This window comes from Poecilia reticulata, chromosome 9 (assembly GCF_904066995.2).
Source record: "Poecilia reticulata chromosome 9, P_reticulata-male-v2, whole genome shotgun sequence".
NCBI classification, from domain to species: Eukaryota; Metazoa; Chordata; class Actinopteri; order Cyprinodontiformes; family Poeciliidae; genus Poecilia; species Poecilia reticulata.
The window spans coordinates 32,117,048-32,135,730 of record NC_088838.1 but is presented as its reverse complement, the minus strand read 5'-3'; the positions used below and the strand labels follow the sequence as shown (position 1 = coordinate 32,135,730).

Here is an 18,683-nt window from a genome sequence, read left to right as displayed (position 1 = left end):
GGCTACAAAAATTCACCGAACGTTTTTCAGTCAGCCGTGATGGAAGTACTGGGAGACGTGGGGGCAACTGTGTACATAGATGATGTTTTTATTGCCGATGACACCGAAGAAGAACACTTGGTGAGGTTACGGACTGTGATCGAGAACCTCACCAAGGCAGGCCTAAAACTGAACCTCAAGAAGTGCCAGTTCGGACAATTCCAAGTGAATTACTTGGGGTTCCAAGTCACGTCCGATTGGGACTTCGGACGGGTACAGGGACAATTGATGGACATTCAGCCCCCCAGTCAGAGAATGATCTGCAGAAGATACTGGGACTATGCAACTATGTCAGGACCACGTACCCAACTACCAGAAGTATGCCAGACCATTGTACAACTGCCTGAGGAAAAAGGAGGAGGACGAAGACGCAGGGCAGAAGCAATGGGTTTGGACGGCGCCAACCAACAAGATCTGGAAGAATTAAGAAAAGCATTCAAGCCGCCGTGAGACTGGAACCAGGAGTTTGTCTGAACGAATGGTGGCAGAAATCAGCTGTGAAAACGACGACGCTATGATCAAAGTGAGTAACGAGAACGGAGGCCTGGTTACTCTGTGGAGTTACACCCTGACTTCTGTCGAGAAAAAGTACCCACAAGAAGAGAAAGAACTAGCGGTACTGGCACGATACTGGAGTGTGCTAAAAGACCTGGCACAAGGGCAACCGATCAAAGTCATCACACAGAGCCAGGTCCACAAGTACCTACGCAAAGGCACCGTCGAAAGTACTAAAGCAACAAACACCCGATGGGGAAGATGGGAAGACATCTTGCTGGACCCAGAGCTTGAAATCGGGCCAGCACAGCCCCCAAACAAGAGACGACCGCAAGAGGCGCCTGAGACATCGGAGCAGCCAGAGTGGACACTCTACACCGATGGATCAAAGAAAGGGTCGGACCACGTGGCCTACTGGGGGTTCATCCTGAAACAAGACGGTACAGAGAGGTACAGACAGAAAGGGAAAGCCCCCGGCAGCGCCCAAGTCGGAGAAGTCACAGCAGTGTTGGAAGGATTACTGGAGTTGGCCAAAAGAAAAATCAAGAGCGCCAGGTTAGTGACGGACAGTTACTACTGTGCACAGGCCCTGAGAGAGGACCTAGCCATTTGGGAAGAAAATGGTTTTGAAACAGCTAAGGGCAAGCCGGTGGCCCATAGAGACTTATGGAAGAAGATTGCTGAACTAAAGATGCAACTGGAGCTCCAAGTGGAGCACCAACGAGCCCACACGCATGAGGGAGCTCATTGGCGTGGAAATGATGAAGTGGACTGTTATGTCCAACAGAGAAAAATTGTCTTTGTCGGAGCCGAGAAGTGGGACACTACTCCCAGAGGACGGGAGGTCCCAGAAGAATACGTGGATGAGGTCGTGCGGAGCGTGCATGAAGCCCTTGGACATGCAGGCGTACGGCCTACCCGTAAGGAGCTGGATGAGCATGAGCTTTGGATCCCAGTGAAACAAGTCCAACGCGTGCTACGGGGCTGTGAAGTATGTGGACAATACAACGCAGGCCGCCGAGGGCAGCGGTTGGAAGGATTGACCATCAAGAGCACGATTCCCTGGGGCTCAGTCTGCATGGATGTAGCAGGCCCCTAGGAATAACGGGAAGAAAAGGTGAGAAGTACCTTTTAGTGCTGGTGGACTCAATGTCGGGATTTGTAACTGTAAAAGCAGCCAGGAAGGCTAATGGCAACAGTGTTGTCGGCATGCTGGAACAAGTGTGCAGCGTCCTGGGAATCCCAAAGGAGCTACGTACGGACAATGGGACTCATTTCCGTAACGCGCAGGTTGACCAATGGTGCCAGAAGTTTGGCGTGATAAGAGTTTATTCACCCCCTTACACCCCTCAAGCCAACGGGGTGGTGGAGCGGACCATTGGATTAGTCAAAGGCTGGATAGCTAAGAATGCTAACGACAGCAGCTGGAGCACCGTGGCTGTGGAAATAGGGCCCTGAATGACAGAACAGAGTCGACAGGCCCGCCCCATCCATGGAACTCAACCAACGACCGTTCGCCACGAAGGAAACGGGGCGGGGCTCCAGCGATAAAAAGGAGAAGCTGACGCCCAAAGTGCCATTCAGAGTGGGACAGCGGGTGTGGATCAAAGCAAGAGAACAACCTGTGAACGCAGCAGTAAAACCTAAGTTTGAAACAACAGACACCGTCAAGCAAGTACTGGACTGGAATACGGTACTGCTGGAGAAACGGGGGATCCAAGGAGTTGAGCAGCTCAAGCCAGTTCCTGACTAGAGAGAAATAGAAGCCGGTGAAATGGCCAGTGCATCATGTATCGTTCCACCCTATCTCGGACTGGCCACCGTGAAAGGGGTGGTTGTAATTAGGAGAACAACTTCAGGGATCTGGGCAGGACGAGCCCTGAAGAAATTGGATTGGGCCAAAAATGGAGTCCTGTCAAACGAACCTGAAATGCTGAAGTGGAGTAGCACCAAAGACCGTTGCCCAGTATGTCTAACAGTCCTCCAGCTCCCCCTCACCTGGGAAGGACCAGGCCGCGAAAAACCCTGGCGGCAGGAGTCGACGGCGGACGGGCTGCGAAGCCTCCCCGTCTCCCCGGTTTCGGTTATAAGCATTACGTTTTGGAAATTGCCGAATAGGATACCTGCCACGACCCTGGTGATAAATCAATGGGGATGGCGAGAGGAAGAACCAAAAAGATGCCTCTGCCAGTGGGACGGAGAAAACTGATCTACTGTGCGACCTGCGAGGAACATCCGCAGAGACGAGGTGACAGCAGCGGGACAGGCTGATGGCTGGCAGGTGAGAAGATACTACAGCTCCCTAAGATTCTTCCAACCTTGCGTGGGGGCCCAACCCACTTATGGGAGCCCCATACCCTCAGTATATTGGCCTCCGGGACCTTCGGCTCCCCCTAACACCCCAGAGGGACCCTCGGTCAGAGAAGACTGGATCTGGAGAAAGGCAGAAGGGCCGCATGACTTTCTTTGGGAGTCTGTCCACGCCGCATGGCCCTATGATCCTGCGCGAGCAGGCCTGTCCTTCCCCCCAGTGAATACCTCGTATTCCCCAGTCATTTTCCGAGTGCTGCGGCCTCAGACAGGCCCCAATCCTGTAGAGGAATTAAGTTGGCTCCCGGACGACACCTTAGCACAAGCAGTGAACGGAGGCTGGACGGGCCCCTGGGAACTGACTACCTGGGCGCATCTGATTTTGGAAACCATCAATGACTGCACCATCCCGATAGTGGATTTGCCGGACGTGCCAAGAGAGGGTGAGATACGCACGTCGGATCTGTACTATTGCACCACTGAGCTGGATGGGTGGGGCAGCAACGCAGCAAGACCCAAGGAGAAGTCGACCCTGTTCCGTGTAACAGCAGAATACAACTTTCGTGACGGAGTCCTGCAGGTCCCAGGAGGCGTGGCCCATAGAGTGAAGACGCCCTCTGATCCCGACACAACCCGTTCGGTTCAACTGTCAGTGCAGATGCTCACAATCCCATATAAAGGAGTCTATTCGGTGGGAGCAACAATCACCGTGGTCTCGGACGACCAAGTTTACCCCACTGTGTCCTGTACTGAGCCAGAGAAGCCAAGAAGAAGACTCGGAGGCGGCGCTTGGCGGTCGCTCTCCTCCACTTTTGCACGAAGGAAGAAAAATTAAAACTGATGGATACACCGGCAGAAGGGGGTCAGGTCGTCAAGTCTACAAATCAGCGGAAAGATAAATATCAAAATGGGAAGAAGTATTTTATAAGCAAATTATTTAAAGTAGGGACAGAAGTCTGGTCTGGACTCTCGGACAAAGGACCCTTTTTGAAACTCCCAAATGGTTCCATCTTGTTGGATACACCTCGAGAGGACTTTACCGAGTCCTACCCGCTTTCAGAGGCTTATTTCCTTAACCACCTCGTCTATATTCGACCCACAAATCTACAAGAGGTGAAGGTAGTACGGGGGAGTGAGGAGGCAACGCCACGGCCGTGGCATGACTCATATTTCTTCCTCCCTGCGGAATTCCCGATTTGGAAAGGAAAGATGTCTCCAGAGGCCATTGATCACACAGGGAGTACGCCGACCTACCAACAACGACTCCCGTGGATCTTTAATACAGTGAACCTGCCATTGGGGGGAAAAGAAATACAGGTGCGATGGGGACCCCATTATCTGGAACCACTGCAAGGCCTGTACTGCGAGATATCAGTGAATGGCGTGATCATCTGGACTACGTCACCAGGTATGGCCAGAACTGTGGTGAAAATGGAAGCAAACCCAGAAGATTTCATTTTCAATAATACCAGACTCCCACTAAAATTGGAACTAGACCGAGTTTATCCCAACCCGCCACACCTGAAGATTTATACTCCACCACCGTGGGGATACCGCACACGACTGACATTACGTGGGCAGTCGTTGTGTACGTACGTTACAGTGCCAGTGCCGCTAGGCTACAAGCATGAGGCCTGGCAGGATCAGGCACTAAGAGAAGGGCACGATCCAAGGCCCATTTCCTCGGCCAGATAGTTGGAGAGTATTTCTGTGGAGGTGGGTGTGGAGGGGGTTGGAACCTCAGTTGCCCTACCCCTCTCCAATATAACTCGCTGCTACAAGGACGAGCCACCAGACGTGCAGCTACAACCGCAGGACGTCGGCGACGCCCTAGAGCCTTAGCAAAGATCGGCACCGCACAGGGTACGACAGATCCCCGATTACCACTGACCTACGCTTTAAAGAACCCAAAATGGAAGACACCCGCTTAAGACGAGTGGGGACAAGAGCGAGTCTACTGGATGACCTCACGGATTCTGATACCACCACAGACGACGAACCAGACACCCCTGAACGACCCTTGCTACGAAAACGACTACGAGAAGAAATACCACTTTGTATTAAAGCTTTGCTTACGCTTTTGGCTCTACTAGTTACTGCTACTATTCTGATCACCATCCTATACTTCGTAGGAGTAGGGCCATGGCACCTTACGCATACAAAAGTTACCTATGGTCGCTCCAAGTACTTTACCTTCAATTGTTGGAATACCAGTACCACCTCTATATTTGTGCCGTGGGATAACGAGTCTTCTGTTCATAACCAAAGTCAATTATTCAAGAAAGAGAATGGAAAGAAATATGTGGAAAGCAGAGCTTACAATCTAAATGACTCCATGATCGATGACCTCCTAAACCGCACCTGGGAGATCTACAGCTACAGCCTCCTCAAAGATGGAGTGATTTGCTGGGTAAGGATCATGTATCAGAGAGAGCGACAGACGGCCCGATGCAACTGGATCCATCCAGACAACGGCATGCCAGAATGGCATTGCAACAAAGCCTGCCGACCCCTAGCGCTGGCACCGTCCCAAGGATACTGGGACACCGAGGTGATTTATTCAGCCCCACATAGATCCTCAGGCTGCAGGACTTGGCTCCCACGAAGGAGTTTTGGGGAGATTATCACCTGAATTGTGATGAAGATGAAATTGACACCGAGACCCTGTATCAGAACCGAACTGCCAGTAACAGCACTCGGATACGACCGACGGGGCAACCAACAACGTCTGGAAAACATCACAGCCTTCCTGATTAGACAAGGATCCAGACGGTTCATGTATCAGGCCGACCAGCAAGAATGTTATAAGACTAAATTTGGTATCCTAAACGCATGCCTATGGAACAAATATGTTAGTTGCGCTGGACAAAATCACATAGTTTTGGCTCTGAAGGAAGATTGGTCATTCTCGTGGACCCGAGCCAGAACCGTGCAAACAGAAATAGAACCTTGGTTGAATGACTCATTTCCCTGGACTGGTATAGCAAAAGATCAAGTATTCTTCATAGGAGATTTCCCGGAGGGGGCAGTTCGCTCCCCTGCCGGGTTGAAAGGACCGCACTTTGCTGACATGCGCACACAACCGCTTCCAACTCCAGATGACCTCCTAAATGCCCCTAAGGACCAGTTTGCACAAATTGATGAGTGTGTAGCCCGACGCATTTTTGATAGCCTTAACGACACAGAATGGGTGAAGACGATGTCCTCCCCGCGATGTGACCTTTGGCAAACCAGCAACACCTTCCACGCTGCATGGAAATACCACTGCCCGAGTCCTGACACCTTCAAAACAGCGAAACTCGTCCTCCGTGCCTGGTACGAGGACTACCATCGTGCCTGGGATTGGGAGTGGTGGGGACTCCAACAGGAAGAACTGCAGGCTTGGGTTCTGCCTTGCCTCAATGCGTCCCACAATTATTGGATTAAATACCAATATATCGCCACTGTCTACTCCAAAGATCGGATGATTTGGCCAGGTATTTTTTGGAGACCTGACAACTACGTCTCTACCAAGGCCCTGGCGCATGACTTGTAATAAAACAAGACCCAATGTACCATTGGGCTGGCAAGAAAACCATGTCAGACTCCCAGGTTGGGAAGATTACTGCAAGGAACATTATGCGGATGAGTATGACACCCATGCATCTGAGTGGTTTGGCGAAAGATTAAGGGACATGGCGAAGAGCGATTGTGAAGGGCAAAAGCATGCACTGATGCGATTTTGGGATACTATCTACAAAAACGCAAGACGATTGTAGATCCCTGTCCTGCCATCCCCGACACTCTCATAGCCATCGCAGAAGGCCATGCATTCCGGAAAAGTCTTTGCGACGGAGAAGTGGACCCTGGGTTTGACTGGGTAGGCCCTAACCTTCTCTATTCTAACCTCACCTGCAACAGTTCCAAGGAAGTGTGGCAGAAATGTGGAACGACGGGCAACAGCATGCATGCTACTGGTACGAGACTTTGGGCTCCACCCTGACTACTACCGTTATGGATGTAGTTGAGGAGGTTGGAAATGTGGTTGGTGGAGGCCTCAGTATTATCGAACATTGGTTGCTAAATGCTTTGAGCATGTTATGGCCATATTTGCTGGGCTTCCTGGGCGGAGCCATTGCCCTAATCCTGGGAGTGGTTGTAGTGAAGGAGTGGCTAAAAATGATTTGCCATCGCGAGAGGAAGGACTACCGGCCCCTCCCCCCAGAGGAGGAGCCTGTTTCAGCATAAAGGCAGGCCGCCGGGAGCCAGCGAGCCATTCGCGGATCTTCACTGCTGCAATCAAGACTGGACCTTAACCAAGGGACAAGAAGGGACGACATGGCATCCAATTCTTCAACCAACTTCTCTCTTCCCTCTACACTTTTCGCACCCATCCAAGTGAGTACCACTGAGCAGCTCGGATTTATCCTGGCCTGGGTTGTCTACTGCCACACCGGGTCCTGGTCCACCGGACAGCTCCTGAGGGTGCTTGTCTCGGTTCAAGGGCTCATCAAGATCATCCTACGCCCAATCTTTTTGGGGCGATGGGATCTCGCTCCTTCCCTCTTCGCCTGCTACCTAATGGGTAGGACCCGCATGAACTGGCGACGAGGCGCGGTGGCATGGCTTTGGCTTTCCATGACACCGCGGCCTTCCTGATGGAATTGATCCTCGGGGGAAACATGCTACCCGAGCGGCACCACTCAAGATCCTGGCCGCTATCGTCGAGGGCATTCTGGCCGTATCCATCCTCATTTACCTAGCCTACCAAGCCCTATCCATCAAAGGCAAGGGTAGGCTCCGCTGGCTTCGTAAGTGGGCCGCCCTAACCCTTTGGGCAGGATGGAGAGTTTTTGTGTTTTTGTATTGGTTAGGCAAGGCATCCCCACTGCCAATTGCTGTATGGCTCATGAACCACGGGGCAATATTCCACTACCCGACTCCGATTTCTACTCCCGGGTCCAAGGAATATGAAGATCCCCCCCATTTAATTCCCCTTGGCTCGCAGCTCAACGCGGCACATCGGCATAAGAACCAGCCTTGGTCCCTGCTCCTGCTTATGCGCATTTAGCTTCTTTTTATCAATTTATGTATGTTGATCGATCGATACCTACTAATCATGAAAATTACCTGAGTTGCTGTTTCTCCTAGGCTCCAACTTGCTGTGTGGGGTGCGGAGCGTCCGTAGAATCCTTGGGATTCATGTGGGTAGCATCGTCTACCCGATGGTGTAACGCTTGCGTACACCTTGATAACGTTACGGCGATCCTCTGCCTCAATGAGCAACGGGACCTGCCGTACGTCTCGGCCTCTGCATCTCGATCCCTGGAACAAGTACATAAAGTCGTGTGGACCTCTGCGTTGAACCAAGACGACGACACTCTCCGAACATCGTACTTGGGAAACGACCGGATATTACCCATAGTCCAGAAGCTATGGGAGAATCAGATCACTCGTCAATGCCTACCCACTCTACACCTTTTGGATGGCCGAGTGTTGGCGGTGGGTGACCCCCGTCCATCTGTTTGTCCGGCGTCTCCTGACATGTACATCGACGTCGGGTGCCAAACCAGCATTGCAACTCACGTACAGAGTACTCAAACTGAGTCCCTCAGTTCATCTCAGCAAGCATGCCAGACCGATGATATACCTGTCCCATCACCCCAAGACCAAAGTAGCAACGTCAGCTCCTCTGTCGCCTGCATCTGCCAGGCACAGTCTCCTTCGTTTGCTATTGACTTCGAGAACCTGCTGAAGGAACTCGAGGAAAGTTGTAGTTTTCCAGCGGCCCCGCCACAGGATTTGGCGGCCGAAGTGCTCTCTCCAACCTCACCACCTCAGTTGGAGCGCCAAGACCCCTTTGGGCCGTCTAGGTCTACTGTAGACGTGGGACTAGAGGCTGAGATCTGGTCTTCTCCACCTTCCCACCTAACGGAATACGAGATCGTGGACACTTGGACGCCTTCATCTTCTCCTACGACCTGCTACGAGAGAGACATTTTGACTCTCCATGGTGGTGATGAATTGGACTTTTGGTAGTCGGAATTTAGATTTTCTGCGAAGCCCCGTCCGATCTCACGGAGGGGGTGTCAAGGAATCTGGTATGGGTATGTGAGATCTGTCCAGGTATACGCAGAAAAATGGAATAAAGGCCTGAGAAATAACAGTATACCGAATAAAGATTGAATGATGATTATAAGTGATAAGTGATTATAAAGTGACAATACACAGGCCAATGAAGAAGTGTCTGAAATGTATGATCAAAGCATGTATTTTGTACTTCTGATTAAGTAAATGTTATAATAATGTATACTCTGTACTCCTAATCAGTTGATGTTCTGTACTTATAATCAAGTGAATGATAATGGTTTGCATTATGAAAGGCTAAAGATTGTACTTTTGAGTTAACCAACAAATAACATGATTATATAAAGTTAACATGTATTATTAAAAATCATAAGAATACTTCTCACTGAGCAAAAGGCTAGGGACAGAAGGGTGAGTCATCAAATGGGGAAGGAAAGCAAGGGTGCGGCAGAATGGGAAACAGATGGTCAACGGAAAAGAAGGAACTGCCCCGATGAAGCGAGTAGGTAGGGATGAGTCATTGGAAACTTGAGAAAGAGCCCGGTGTTTTCCACCGGCAGCCCTGCCTTGCATGATCTCAGGCAATGACATAATGCGATGGGCGGGTTCCATGGAAACACAGGGCATAAATACTGCTGTACGGGACAGAACGGGGTTCTTCGTCGGCAGCGCAGAAGCGGAATCATCAGAGGGAGCTGACTAAAGACCGGCAGAGGATTACACCGAGGGACCAAGGGAAACTTATTCCACGACTTCACGCTGCCTAGAAGGGACGAGTTCCACCAGCCAACACCCCTGGTTCCAGATCCGACCGAATCTTCTGCCTCTACCCAACGTTCTCAACCCCGGCGCGGCTGACTTGGAGAAGAGACGGAGGTCCTTTAAAGACAAAGAATCTGCACGTTCAATGGAAAGCGTGAGCCTTCTCTCCGCTTCTCTTCAGTAAAGAGGACTTTGCTCCGGCTGGACAAAGACTCTGACCAAGGACACCGAAAGATTACAGCTGCTGAGAGCAATGACCATCGGGTATGAGTTAACCAGCTTCTCCCAAAGCCTCGCTCAGTGAATTTAGTGAAACAGGTTAGGAATGAGAACAAGAAAAGGAGGTGATTAATCCTAGTTGATTTCATTATATTTTTGCTTCTTTTATAACTCTTGGTAATTAATTTGTTGTTATATGCCCCTGCTAAAGCTTGCTTAATAAACTTGCAATTCTAAAATTCTAATGAGGATTGTGAACAGTGAGTTTAATTGTGTCAGTCTTGATTATTGTTGGTTCTCCTGAATATAGTAAAACAATATACATGATGCTAGAGACAGGGTGGCTTTGTGTTTTCCTCTGGTGAGTGTTAAAATAATGACCTTGGGACTTAACTCTAAGTCACTAAATTTAATCTAGCCGTTAACAAGTGCCGTTATTTTAGGAAAGGAGCTACCGTTAACAGGAGTGGTTGTAGGGGTTATGTCGTTGTGAGGGCTACTCAGCGGATTGCCCCTCAACTGTAAAAGGTCATAACTTCTGGATTGAAGGTAGTCAGAGCTAGACGAGTCCTTTCCGACCCCAGTTTAAACAGATAATTCTCCACAAACTATCGCTAGGGTAAGACCCGAGTTTCTGGGGGTTCTCCGGACCTGTTAGACAGAGAACTGGGCAGCAGTAGTGAGTCCTAAGAGTTGTGAGGAGTGGGCGGGACTTACTATTGGTAGTAACAGACAGTAATTACTGGGATATTTTATCATCCAGCAAAATTTGCTGTTCTCACAGATTTTCTAGCTCTTGTGCTTCCTGCCCCTTTCTAATGCCGCCCTGGGCAAACACTCATATTAAATAACTGAATAAAACAAAGAATGTTGTATAACTATGTTAGGATACCATGTAAAAACATTTTAAAAAGTTTCAAACTCACACACAGAACCAGAACGTTCATCAGCCGGTCGATGCTGGTTCTCTTGAAGGTGCTCTTCCCGCTGTTCTGCATCAGCTTCGTCTCCTGACCTGCAAAACAAACAAAACACCAGTAAGATTTTCATTTCGTTTGGCGTTTCAGATTAAACTCTGAGCAAAGCGCCAGGCTGACCCCCGAACAGAACCAGGCCGAAGCACCAGTCGGTGTTCCTCAGGGTGCAGCCGCGCAGCAGGATCTTCTCGTTGTCCAGCGGGTATTTCTGGCCGGCGAACGCCAGCACCCCGGTGAAGCGGTCCAGACGATTGTTGGGGGGTTCACAGCGAACCTCGCCTTCAAACCAGACACAAACGCAGTAAATACTAGAGAACTGGATTAGTAATTACTTTCAGCACTTTTTAGTCTAGTGGTTCTTAACCTTTATTGAGGAACCGAACCCACCAGTTTCATATGCGCATTTACTGAACCCTAGTGATAAATAAAACATCATTTTTTTCCTCCAAATTCAAGACATAGGGGTGACCCGACTAGAGTCTAGTTGTTTCACCCCAAGATCACCAAGTCTTCTTAAAGGTAGAGTCTCTGAGAACAGTTCTTCAAAATGTAGTCAGTGTTTTCAGCAAAGTTGAGCCGACTGTCCAGGACCCAAGGTATTTAAAATTTATCACAGTTTCAACAGGCTGGCCATCGAGAGAAACTGGAACCACTTTAAGGTGTTTAGATCATTTAATTAGCTCTACATTCTTAAGAGAATGAAAAATTAACAATAAATAATAAAAGACTTTGCTGTATTCTGATTTAGTAATGTAATTATATTAGCTGTGTTACCACCCACGCCACTAGAGGCAGTAGCAGGCCCGAAAAGATGCGACTTAGGAGCAGATTTAGAAGTTCACCTAAAACTACAGAATTTGGTAAAACTGTGAGTTTTGCTGAAGTAAATAAAGACACAAGTTGAAAATCCATGCTGAGTGGAGCTCCTTCAATCAGGGCTCCTCCACAGCAGCTCTGATTGGCTAAGCAATGTAACGTGATCCTCTGATTGGCTAAGCAATGTAACGTGATCCTCTGATTGGCTAAGCAATGTAACTGATCCTCTGATTGGCTAAGCAATGTAACTGATCCTCTGATTGGCTCAGCAATGTAACTGATCCTCTGATTGGCTAAGCAATGTAACATGATCCTCTGATTGGCTAAGCAATGTAACGTGATCCTCTGATTGGCTAAGCAATGTAACGTGATCCTCTGATTGGCTAAGCAATGTAACGTGATCCTCTGATTGGCTAAGCAATGTAACGTGATCCTCTGATTAAGTGATGGCAAAGCGGGGCGTCATCATGACTTTACACAGGTGTGTCTTTACCTCCGCGGTCGGCAGAGGCTCCGCCGAACCCCTGGAGTTCGATCGAACCCTTTCTGTTGCTCTTTCTAGCTTTTTGAAGTAGATTTTAACAAAAATTGTACTAATGTAAGAATTTTACAAATATTTCCTCAAGTAAAGGTAAAAAAGTATTTGGTAAAAACTACTGAGTAACTGATCAAATTGTCAATCATTTAATGCTTAAAATGACATTATCAGGTGGACCAAAATATAAAGTTAAGGGAAAAATCTGACAATGACTCAAATAAGTGACAAAAAAATAACAAAATGAAGTAAATCAGTTTCTTTCAGTAAAGAATTTATGAAACTTTAACAGGTTTGTAAAAGTAACAAGTACAGTGAAGTAAAAATACTCGTAAAAGTAATTTCTTCCCCTAAAAAGTTACTAATGTAGATGTAATGGAGTAAATGCACCATCTCTGGTTTTTACCATTAAAATCTGCCAGTTTTTCGATATCGTCTCCCAGGTCTCCGGTGACAGGAAGAGCCTGCTTAACCTTCAGGTTCGTCTCTCTGAGGAAGACAGAAAACAGACGGAGGGAAAAGTGAATGAAGAAATAAGTGAATTATTTTCAGTTGGCACATTTATGAGTTACGTCTTAAACCTGAGAGTTAACCAACCCGTCCAGTTCTGCCGTCTCTATGTACACGAGGTTCAGGGGTTCACTGCTGGAGAGCAGCAGGAGGTCGGCCTGAAATGAAAACGGGTTTCATTAAATGTTTCCAAAGTTTGTTTTCATCACATCAGAGGAAATTATTGTGTTCAGCTTTAAATGGCTCATTTAAAAAAATAAATAAAAATAAAAATTCAGGCAAAACAGCAGGACACAAAAAAACAAGATATACTGTGTAACGAGGATCAACTTAAATAGCATGTAAATAAAGTTCATGTGTTAAAAAGACAACTGACTGTTTACAATCTATAAAAAATAAAAATTAGAGCTGCACCATTCGGAGTTTTCTGGCCGATCATCGACCTCTGAAAAGTCTGATTCTGATTAACGTTTTTTTGGTCTGAAAAGTCAACAGTGAGGTGATCATTGTTAGCCTCTGGTGCAGACAGAAAACAGACATGTGAGATCAAATATTAACCTTTTTCATGCTTCAGAATATCTATTTAAATAACATTTAAATCCGAATTGTAAATAAATTGTTACGCCTAAAAATAAACAACAAACAAATGAGAAAACATCAAAATACAACCAGAGGGACAAGTTAAGATTTTTCCATCTAATTTTAAAGTGACACAAGTTAACAGGTGCTAATATTTAAAGCATTAAGCTTCAACAGAAACAATAGTTTTAATCATTTCCTAGTCGACACAATACCGCGTTTTATTTGTAATTTACGTGTAGAAAATACCCCGACTAACATAAAACTGGACAAGTTTTGTTTCATTTAATGTCTGACAAAAGAGAAAAAAATCTTCTGTCATTTTTATTCCGACTAAAAGGTTTGAAAACACTTAGTCATTAGAAAACATGGCAAGGACCAAGAACACAACCCAGAGGAACTCCAGCTTTTATGGAGAACGTAGAAATGCCACTCAGCAACGAGCTGAAACTACAACGTAGTTGGATGGGAAGAACACAGAAATCCAAACTTATAATGCCAAACATGAAATAAAAAGTTTACTTACGGTCACAAACTGGTTGTTTTCTAGCTTGATGATGTCTCCCACCTGGACGTCCATCCATTTCTCGCTCCGCAGCCTGAGAACAAATCACAAAGTTACATTTCGTCACAGTGGGAGGCTCGCTGCCGGCTGGAAACAAGTTTTTCTATTTTCATGCCAGGAAAGAAACCGTCTGAGGGACCATAAACAAACCCACTCTGACCCTAAAGGTCACACCGATACAAGCCACTTTCCCCCGCTGGTTGCTGCTGGTTTCCTGTATGACTCTGTTTGTCCGTCTGCCAGAAACTCGGAACGTTTTCCGATCTTGGACGGAGAAAATAGGAGAATTCATCAAACATGATTCTGTCGCTTCAGTTCAACTCGACTGTTTGGAGACAAACGTTTGTCTTTTTCTCTGCAGGTAGAGCGAAAAAACCTGGCAGGATAAAACTGGGAATTATTTAGTTTTGTTTGTCCATTTTTGTTTTGTGAGTCATCTTCACTGATGTTTCCTCCGTTAACCTCAAATTTCTGCTTTGTTTTTTTATTTCTCAGATATTAGTACAACGGTTTTCCAATCAATGCAAAGTCCTTTTCTTTTAGTTTTATGTTATTCTTGGTGAATTTTTTTTGCTCTAACTCCCCCTGGCAAGAGTTTAAACAGGAAGTAAATTATTTATAACACAAGCCGGCCTAAAAGATAAGCACTATGACGAAACAGGGGCTGGGTTTCCCTACAACAGTAAGAACATCAGCTTGGTTCTGGACCAAGCAGCACACCTGGACGGGTTCAACAGGAGCCAAATCCAAGTAAATCTCTGTATTTTATGAACAGAAGACAACATGTCAACAGGAAGTAAACGTCTCCTCCTCCGTCCTACAGAACGAGGCAACGGAAGCTGGCTCTATGGAGGAACAACACGCACAAAAATATTTCTGCTTTCATCTCTTAGAGTTCAGCATTTCAACGTTTTTCACAAAATAAATCAGTTAAATATTCATGGATATTTGGGTTTCTGTTGTGTTTTGATAATTTTCTTCGTTTATGTTCGTTAGGTCTTGCCATATTTAGTTAAGTTCTCTAGTATTGTTACTAAGGTGTTGCCATATAAGTTAATTCCTTTGTGTTTATTTTCTCAGTTTGTTCTCATTTTGTTCGGCTGCGTTCACACAGCAGGTCTTGATTCCCAATTCAGATTTTTTTTCTGCGTTCTGATTTTATTTGCGAGGTCGTTCACATTACGGATTAAATGCGACCGCATTCAGACTTCTGAGTGAACGGATTACGACCCGAATTCACAGAAGAAGAACGTAGACGTCACAAAGCAGCGCTCTGCTTACTCAAGTAACAACGGATGGATGGATTTTATTATTTATTCAGCAATTCAATCATTGTTTTCATCAATGACGTCAAAGTTGAACGAAAGCGTCCATTTATGGATTTGAGTCGCATGTTCCTGCTGTGTGACCGTAGCTGCAGATCCTTATGTTTCCTCTTTTTTTGTTTTTATCTCTGTCCAGGAACCAGCAGCAGGACGATGACCAGCATTTCTCCGTTTCCTGTCAGCCCAACGTCTGGAATCCCAAATGTGTGAAGTGAGTGAACTGATTTTCACATTAAGGTAGTTCAGGAGAATTTCACCTGTGAACAAACAACAAACACGGCGCCACAGACGGCAAATGGGGAAAAAAAAATTACATTTTAATCAAATAAACTTACTTTCTGTCAATTAGTACTTCAACTTTTCTGTTGTTTACTTGATTGTCGCTCCTGTGGCGATTCTAGAAGACAGAAAGGAGCAGAAAGGGACAGCAGTCAAGTTACAGGAAATGGAATCACGTTCTGATCAGACAGCGCCATCATCAGCGACTAACGGGCTGCATCAGGGGTTTTATCGCATCTGGGAGCAGATATGTTGCTGTAAATAACCTGGGAGGAAACCTGCTGACGGACGTCGTCTTCCTTTTTTCAAAACCTCGGATTATTACAGCAACGTGAGGCTTTTATCGGGCGTCTGGTTTCAGATCCGTCTGAAGACACAGAGGCGCCAACGAAGTTTCCTCCCTTCACTTTTTAAATTTAGTCTTTTTGACATGCATACGAGTCGGTTTATTTACCATAAAAGACCCACAGATCTCTGAAGTTGGTATTGAACTTTTCTGACCTTTCTTAAACTTTTTTTAACAGTTTTTTTATTAAGAGAAATTAATTGTTGAAGGATTTCTAAGAAGCCCAGTGCGAGGAAAGGTCTGGTTTTAGTGGAAACCAGTTGAATTAGTTAATAACTTCCAAAACAACTCTGACAGCAGTGAGATATTTATTCATGGCAGAGAGGGAGAGAAACAATGTAATTATTTTACTGTTGTAGACAAAAAAAAATGTAGCAAAGCGTCATTTACATGTAAATATCCTCTACCAAAGCAACACTAAACTGCTTTGAACAAACGAAAACCTGAAACATTATAGATACAAAAGCAGCAAAGTCACGAGAAATGACTCCATGTTTAGTCTGTTGCTTCTGTCCAGAAGAAAAAATGAGTTACTGCGAATAAAAGTGTTACAGTCTGTTAATCAGCATGTAACTTAATCTGAGGACGTTCTGCACAGGATCTTCAGCTTTAGTTAAATCCTCCTAATGAATCTTTCTCACAGAAACAAAATTATATGCATCAGTTCCTTCTGAAAGGTCAAATATTTTAATTGTTTCTAAATGAAACATGAAAATAGCACAAAAATAAGTTTTATTCTCACTTAAACCCGACGTATTACACTAAATGTTGTTAAATTTATTGTACTTTGTTTGCTCAGTTGAATATGACTAAAAATCTGTTCTGCTTGTGAGCATTAAATTTATATACCTAAATATTAATATGCAAATCCATCCTGGGCCAAACGTTTCCAAGGTTTTTTTGGTTTGAATGATTCGCAGACCAGAGTTAAATGGGTTAACAAACCAAAACAGCAGCTTTCTGAAAATGTTTGGATGCTTTCAGATCATCTTTGTTTTGGTAAAGTTACAACAATACAAAAGAGGAAACACAATAAATAGAATAAAACTAAAAATCTTCAAAAGAGCAACCAAAGTCCAAACTAAAACCTTAGTGTCCCTTAGGAAAGTTGGGAATCGGTCGAGATTTTAATAACTCTTAATAAATCTCTTTGTTTGGGAAGAAAATGTAGCAAATTGATTGTCTGATTTCTCTTTGATGGGTTCTGAACGATTTTATCTTTATGAAATGCACCAAAACTGAAAACCAATCACAGGAAACAAAATGTTTTTGATGCATTTCATTGTATGAAAGAAAACAGGACATTAGTTCAAGCGAAGTAAAAACCTGATCGGTGCGTCAGAACAAATATTTACAGGAAGTTTGATACGATCAGTTTCATTTCACAAGTTCAAGTTGACTTCTTGTGAAATAAAGAGAGTCAAACACCATCTATAGAGCCTGTTTGATGCAGTTTGACTCAAAATAATCAGTGTTTGTTGTGTTTGTTGTGTTTATTGTGTTTAATGGGTCGGTACATAATATATGCCAGATCTGATCCCAATCACCATGACGACGGCAAAAAGATCTAAATTCTTCTTTGTCCGAAAAGTTTATAAAAACGTTTTTCATAATCCGTTCATCCAAAGTGAACATTTGTTAAATTTAAGCTTGTAAAGTTTTCCTAAAATGTCCAAATATTCCTTCGCTGTTTGTTTATGTCTGGTTTGTCCAAAGTGCGGCGCAGGGGCCATTTTGCGGTCCATGGACTGATCATGTGCGGCCCCTGACTTCAGTTCGAGAATGATACAAATTAGGGCCCAACACAGATATTTCTATTTTTAAAGAGGACAAAGTAAAATCTTCTTACAATAGAAAATATTTGTCTTTAAAGTACCAAGCGTTTTATATCCTCTAGTAACTTTCACTTTTGCTAAATTATTGGTTTTTTTTCCTATTGATACCTCGAAACTTTGCAAAATTACTTTCAACAAGGTAAACTTGCAGAGCCCTTCTTAAAGTTGACCTAACATTTATCCTGCTCAGCTTATCAGTGAGTTGGTAAAATAACATTATTTTTGGCCCTCGACTCCTTTTTGTTTCTGTTCGCTGAGCTAACGTTCAACCCATTGCATGAGCTCTTCCTCCTCAGCGCCGCCTCATCCCTCCATCGTTCCCCCCACACACCCAGACTCCAACACATTAAAGGAAAACCGATCAACCGGTGCTTCAGAGGCCCGTTTGGCTTTCTAATAACCATTTTTGGAGGTTTTAACCCTGAAAGAAGAGGAACTGTTACTATTTCCTAATAGGTTTAAACTCCCAAATGACATAATTGAAGTAGCAAAGGAGAAGTGAAATTCAGAAAAGACGGGTTTGATGCAGAATTTACACAAAATCTCATGACAATCTAAATGTGATTGTCAACAATCAAAAAGTATAAAACTTTAAAAAGAAAATGAGAACAAAATCTGTCAGAGTAAATAGCAATAAATGGCAGGATGAACCGCCAACACCTGTTTGTGTTTAGAGGTTTATTATTATGCAGTTATCAATATTACTCACGTCACATCTAAAGTAAGTGACTAAATTCTCGTGACGAACCGAACGGAGGGAGAAACGGATTCAGCAGAGCTGCGGGGAAAAAGTGACAAAGTCGTTCAGATGTAGGAGTTTCTGACGCCAACAACCAGTAAAATTAGTTTCACCACCACTGAGGTCATTTCACTGCATGATTCAGTGGGTGTGTCAACGACGAGCAACAGACACCAGTTCAGTCCGTCGTTCATCCAAGAAAGAGTTTCAGGAAGTCGACTGATGTCCAGAGACACTCCAGTCCTGACATTTCAAAATGAGAAGAGACGCTGCTTCCCGTTTGCTC

At 45.3% G+C, this 18,683-nt stretch overlaps 2 protein-coding genes across 2 annotated transcripts in view; both read right to left on the bottom strand.

Moving 5' to 3' along the window:
• The window catches only part of LOC103470718 (STAM-binding protein-like A), a 385,599-nt gene that overhangs the window by 50,067 nt on the left and 316,849 nt on the right, over positions 1-18,683 (bottom strand). The gene's annotated exons all lie outside the window — the stretch shown is intronic.
• Positions 10,755-18,683, bottom strand: part of LOC145552875 (phospholipid-transporting ATPase ID-like) — a 28,889-nt gene continuing 20,960 nt past the window's right edge. The window contains exons 6-11 of the mRNA XM_081610931.1: positions 15,534-15,595; positions 13,835-13,907; positions 12,817-12,887; positions 12,626-12,708; positions 10,989-11,147; positions 10,755-10,906 (exon numbers count right to left, since the gene is read on the bottom strand). Coding sequence (XP_081467057.1) covers positions 10,770-10,906; positions 10,989-11,147; positions 12,626-12,708; positions 12,817-12,887; positions 13,835-13,907; positions 15,534-15,595 — 585 coding nt within the window. The 3' untranslated portion in view covers positions 10,755-10,769. The remainder of the gene's footprint in view (positions 10,907-10,988; positions 11,148-12,625; positions 12,709-12,816; positions 12,888-13,834; positions 13,908-15,533; positions 15,596-18,683) is intronic.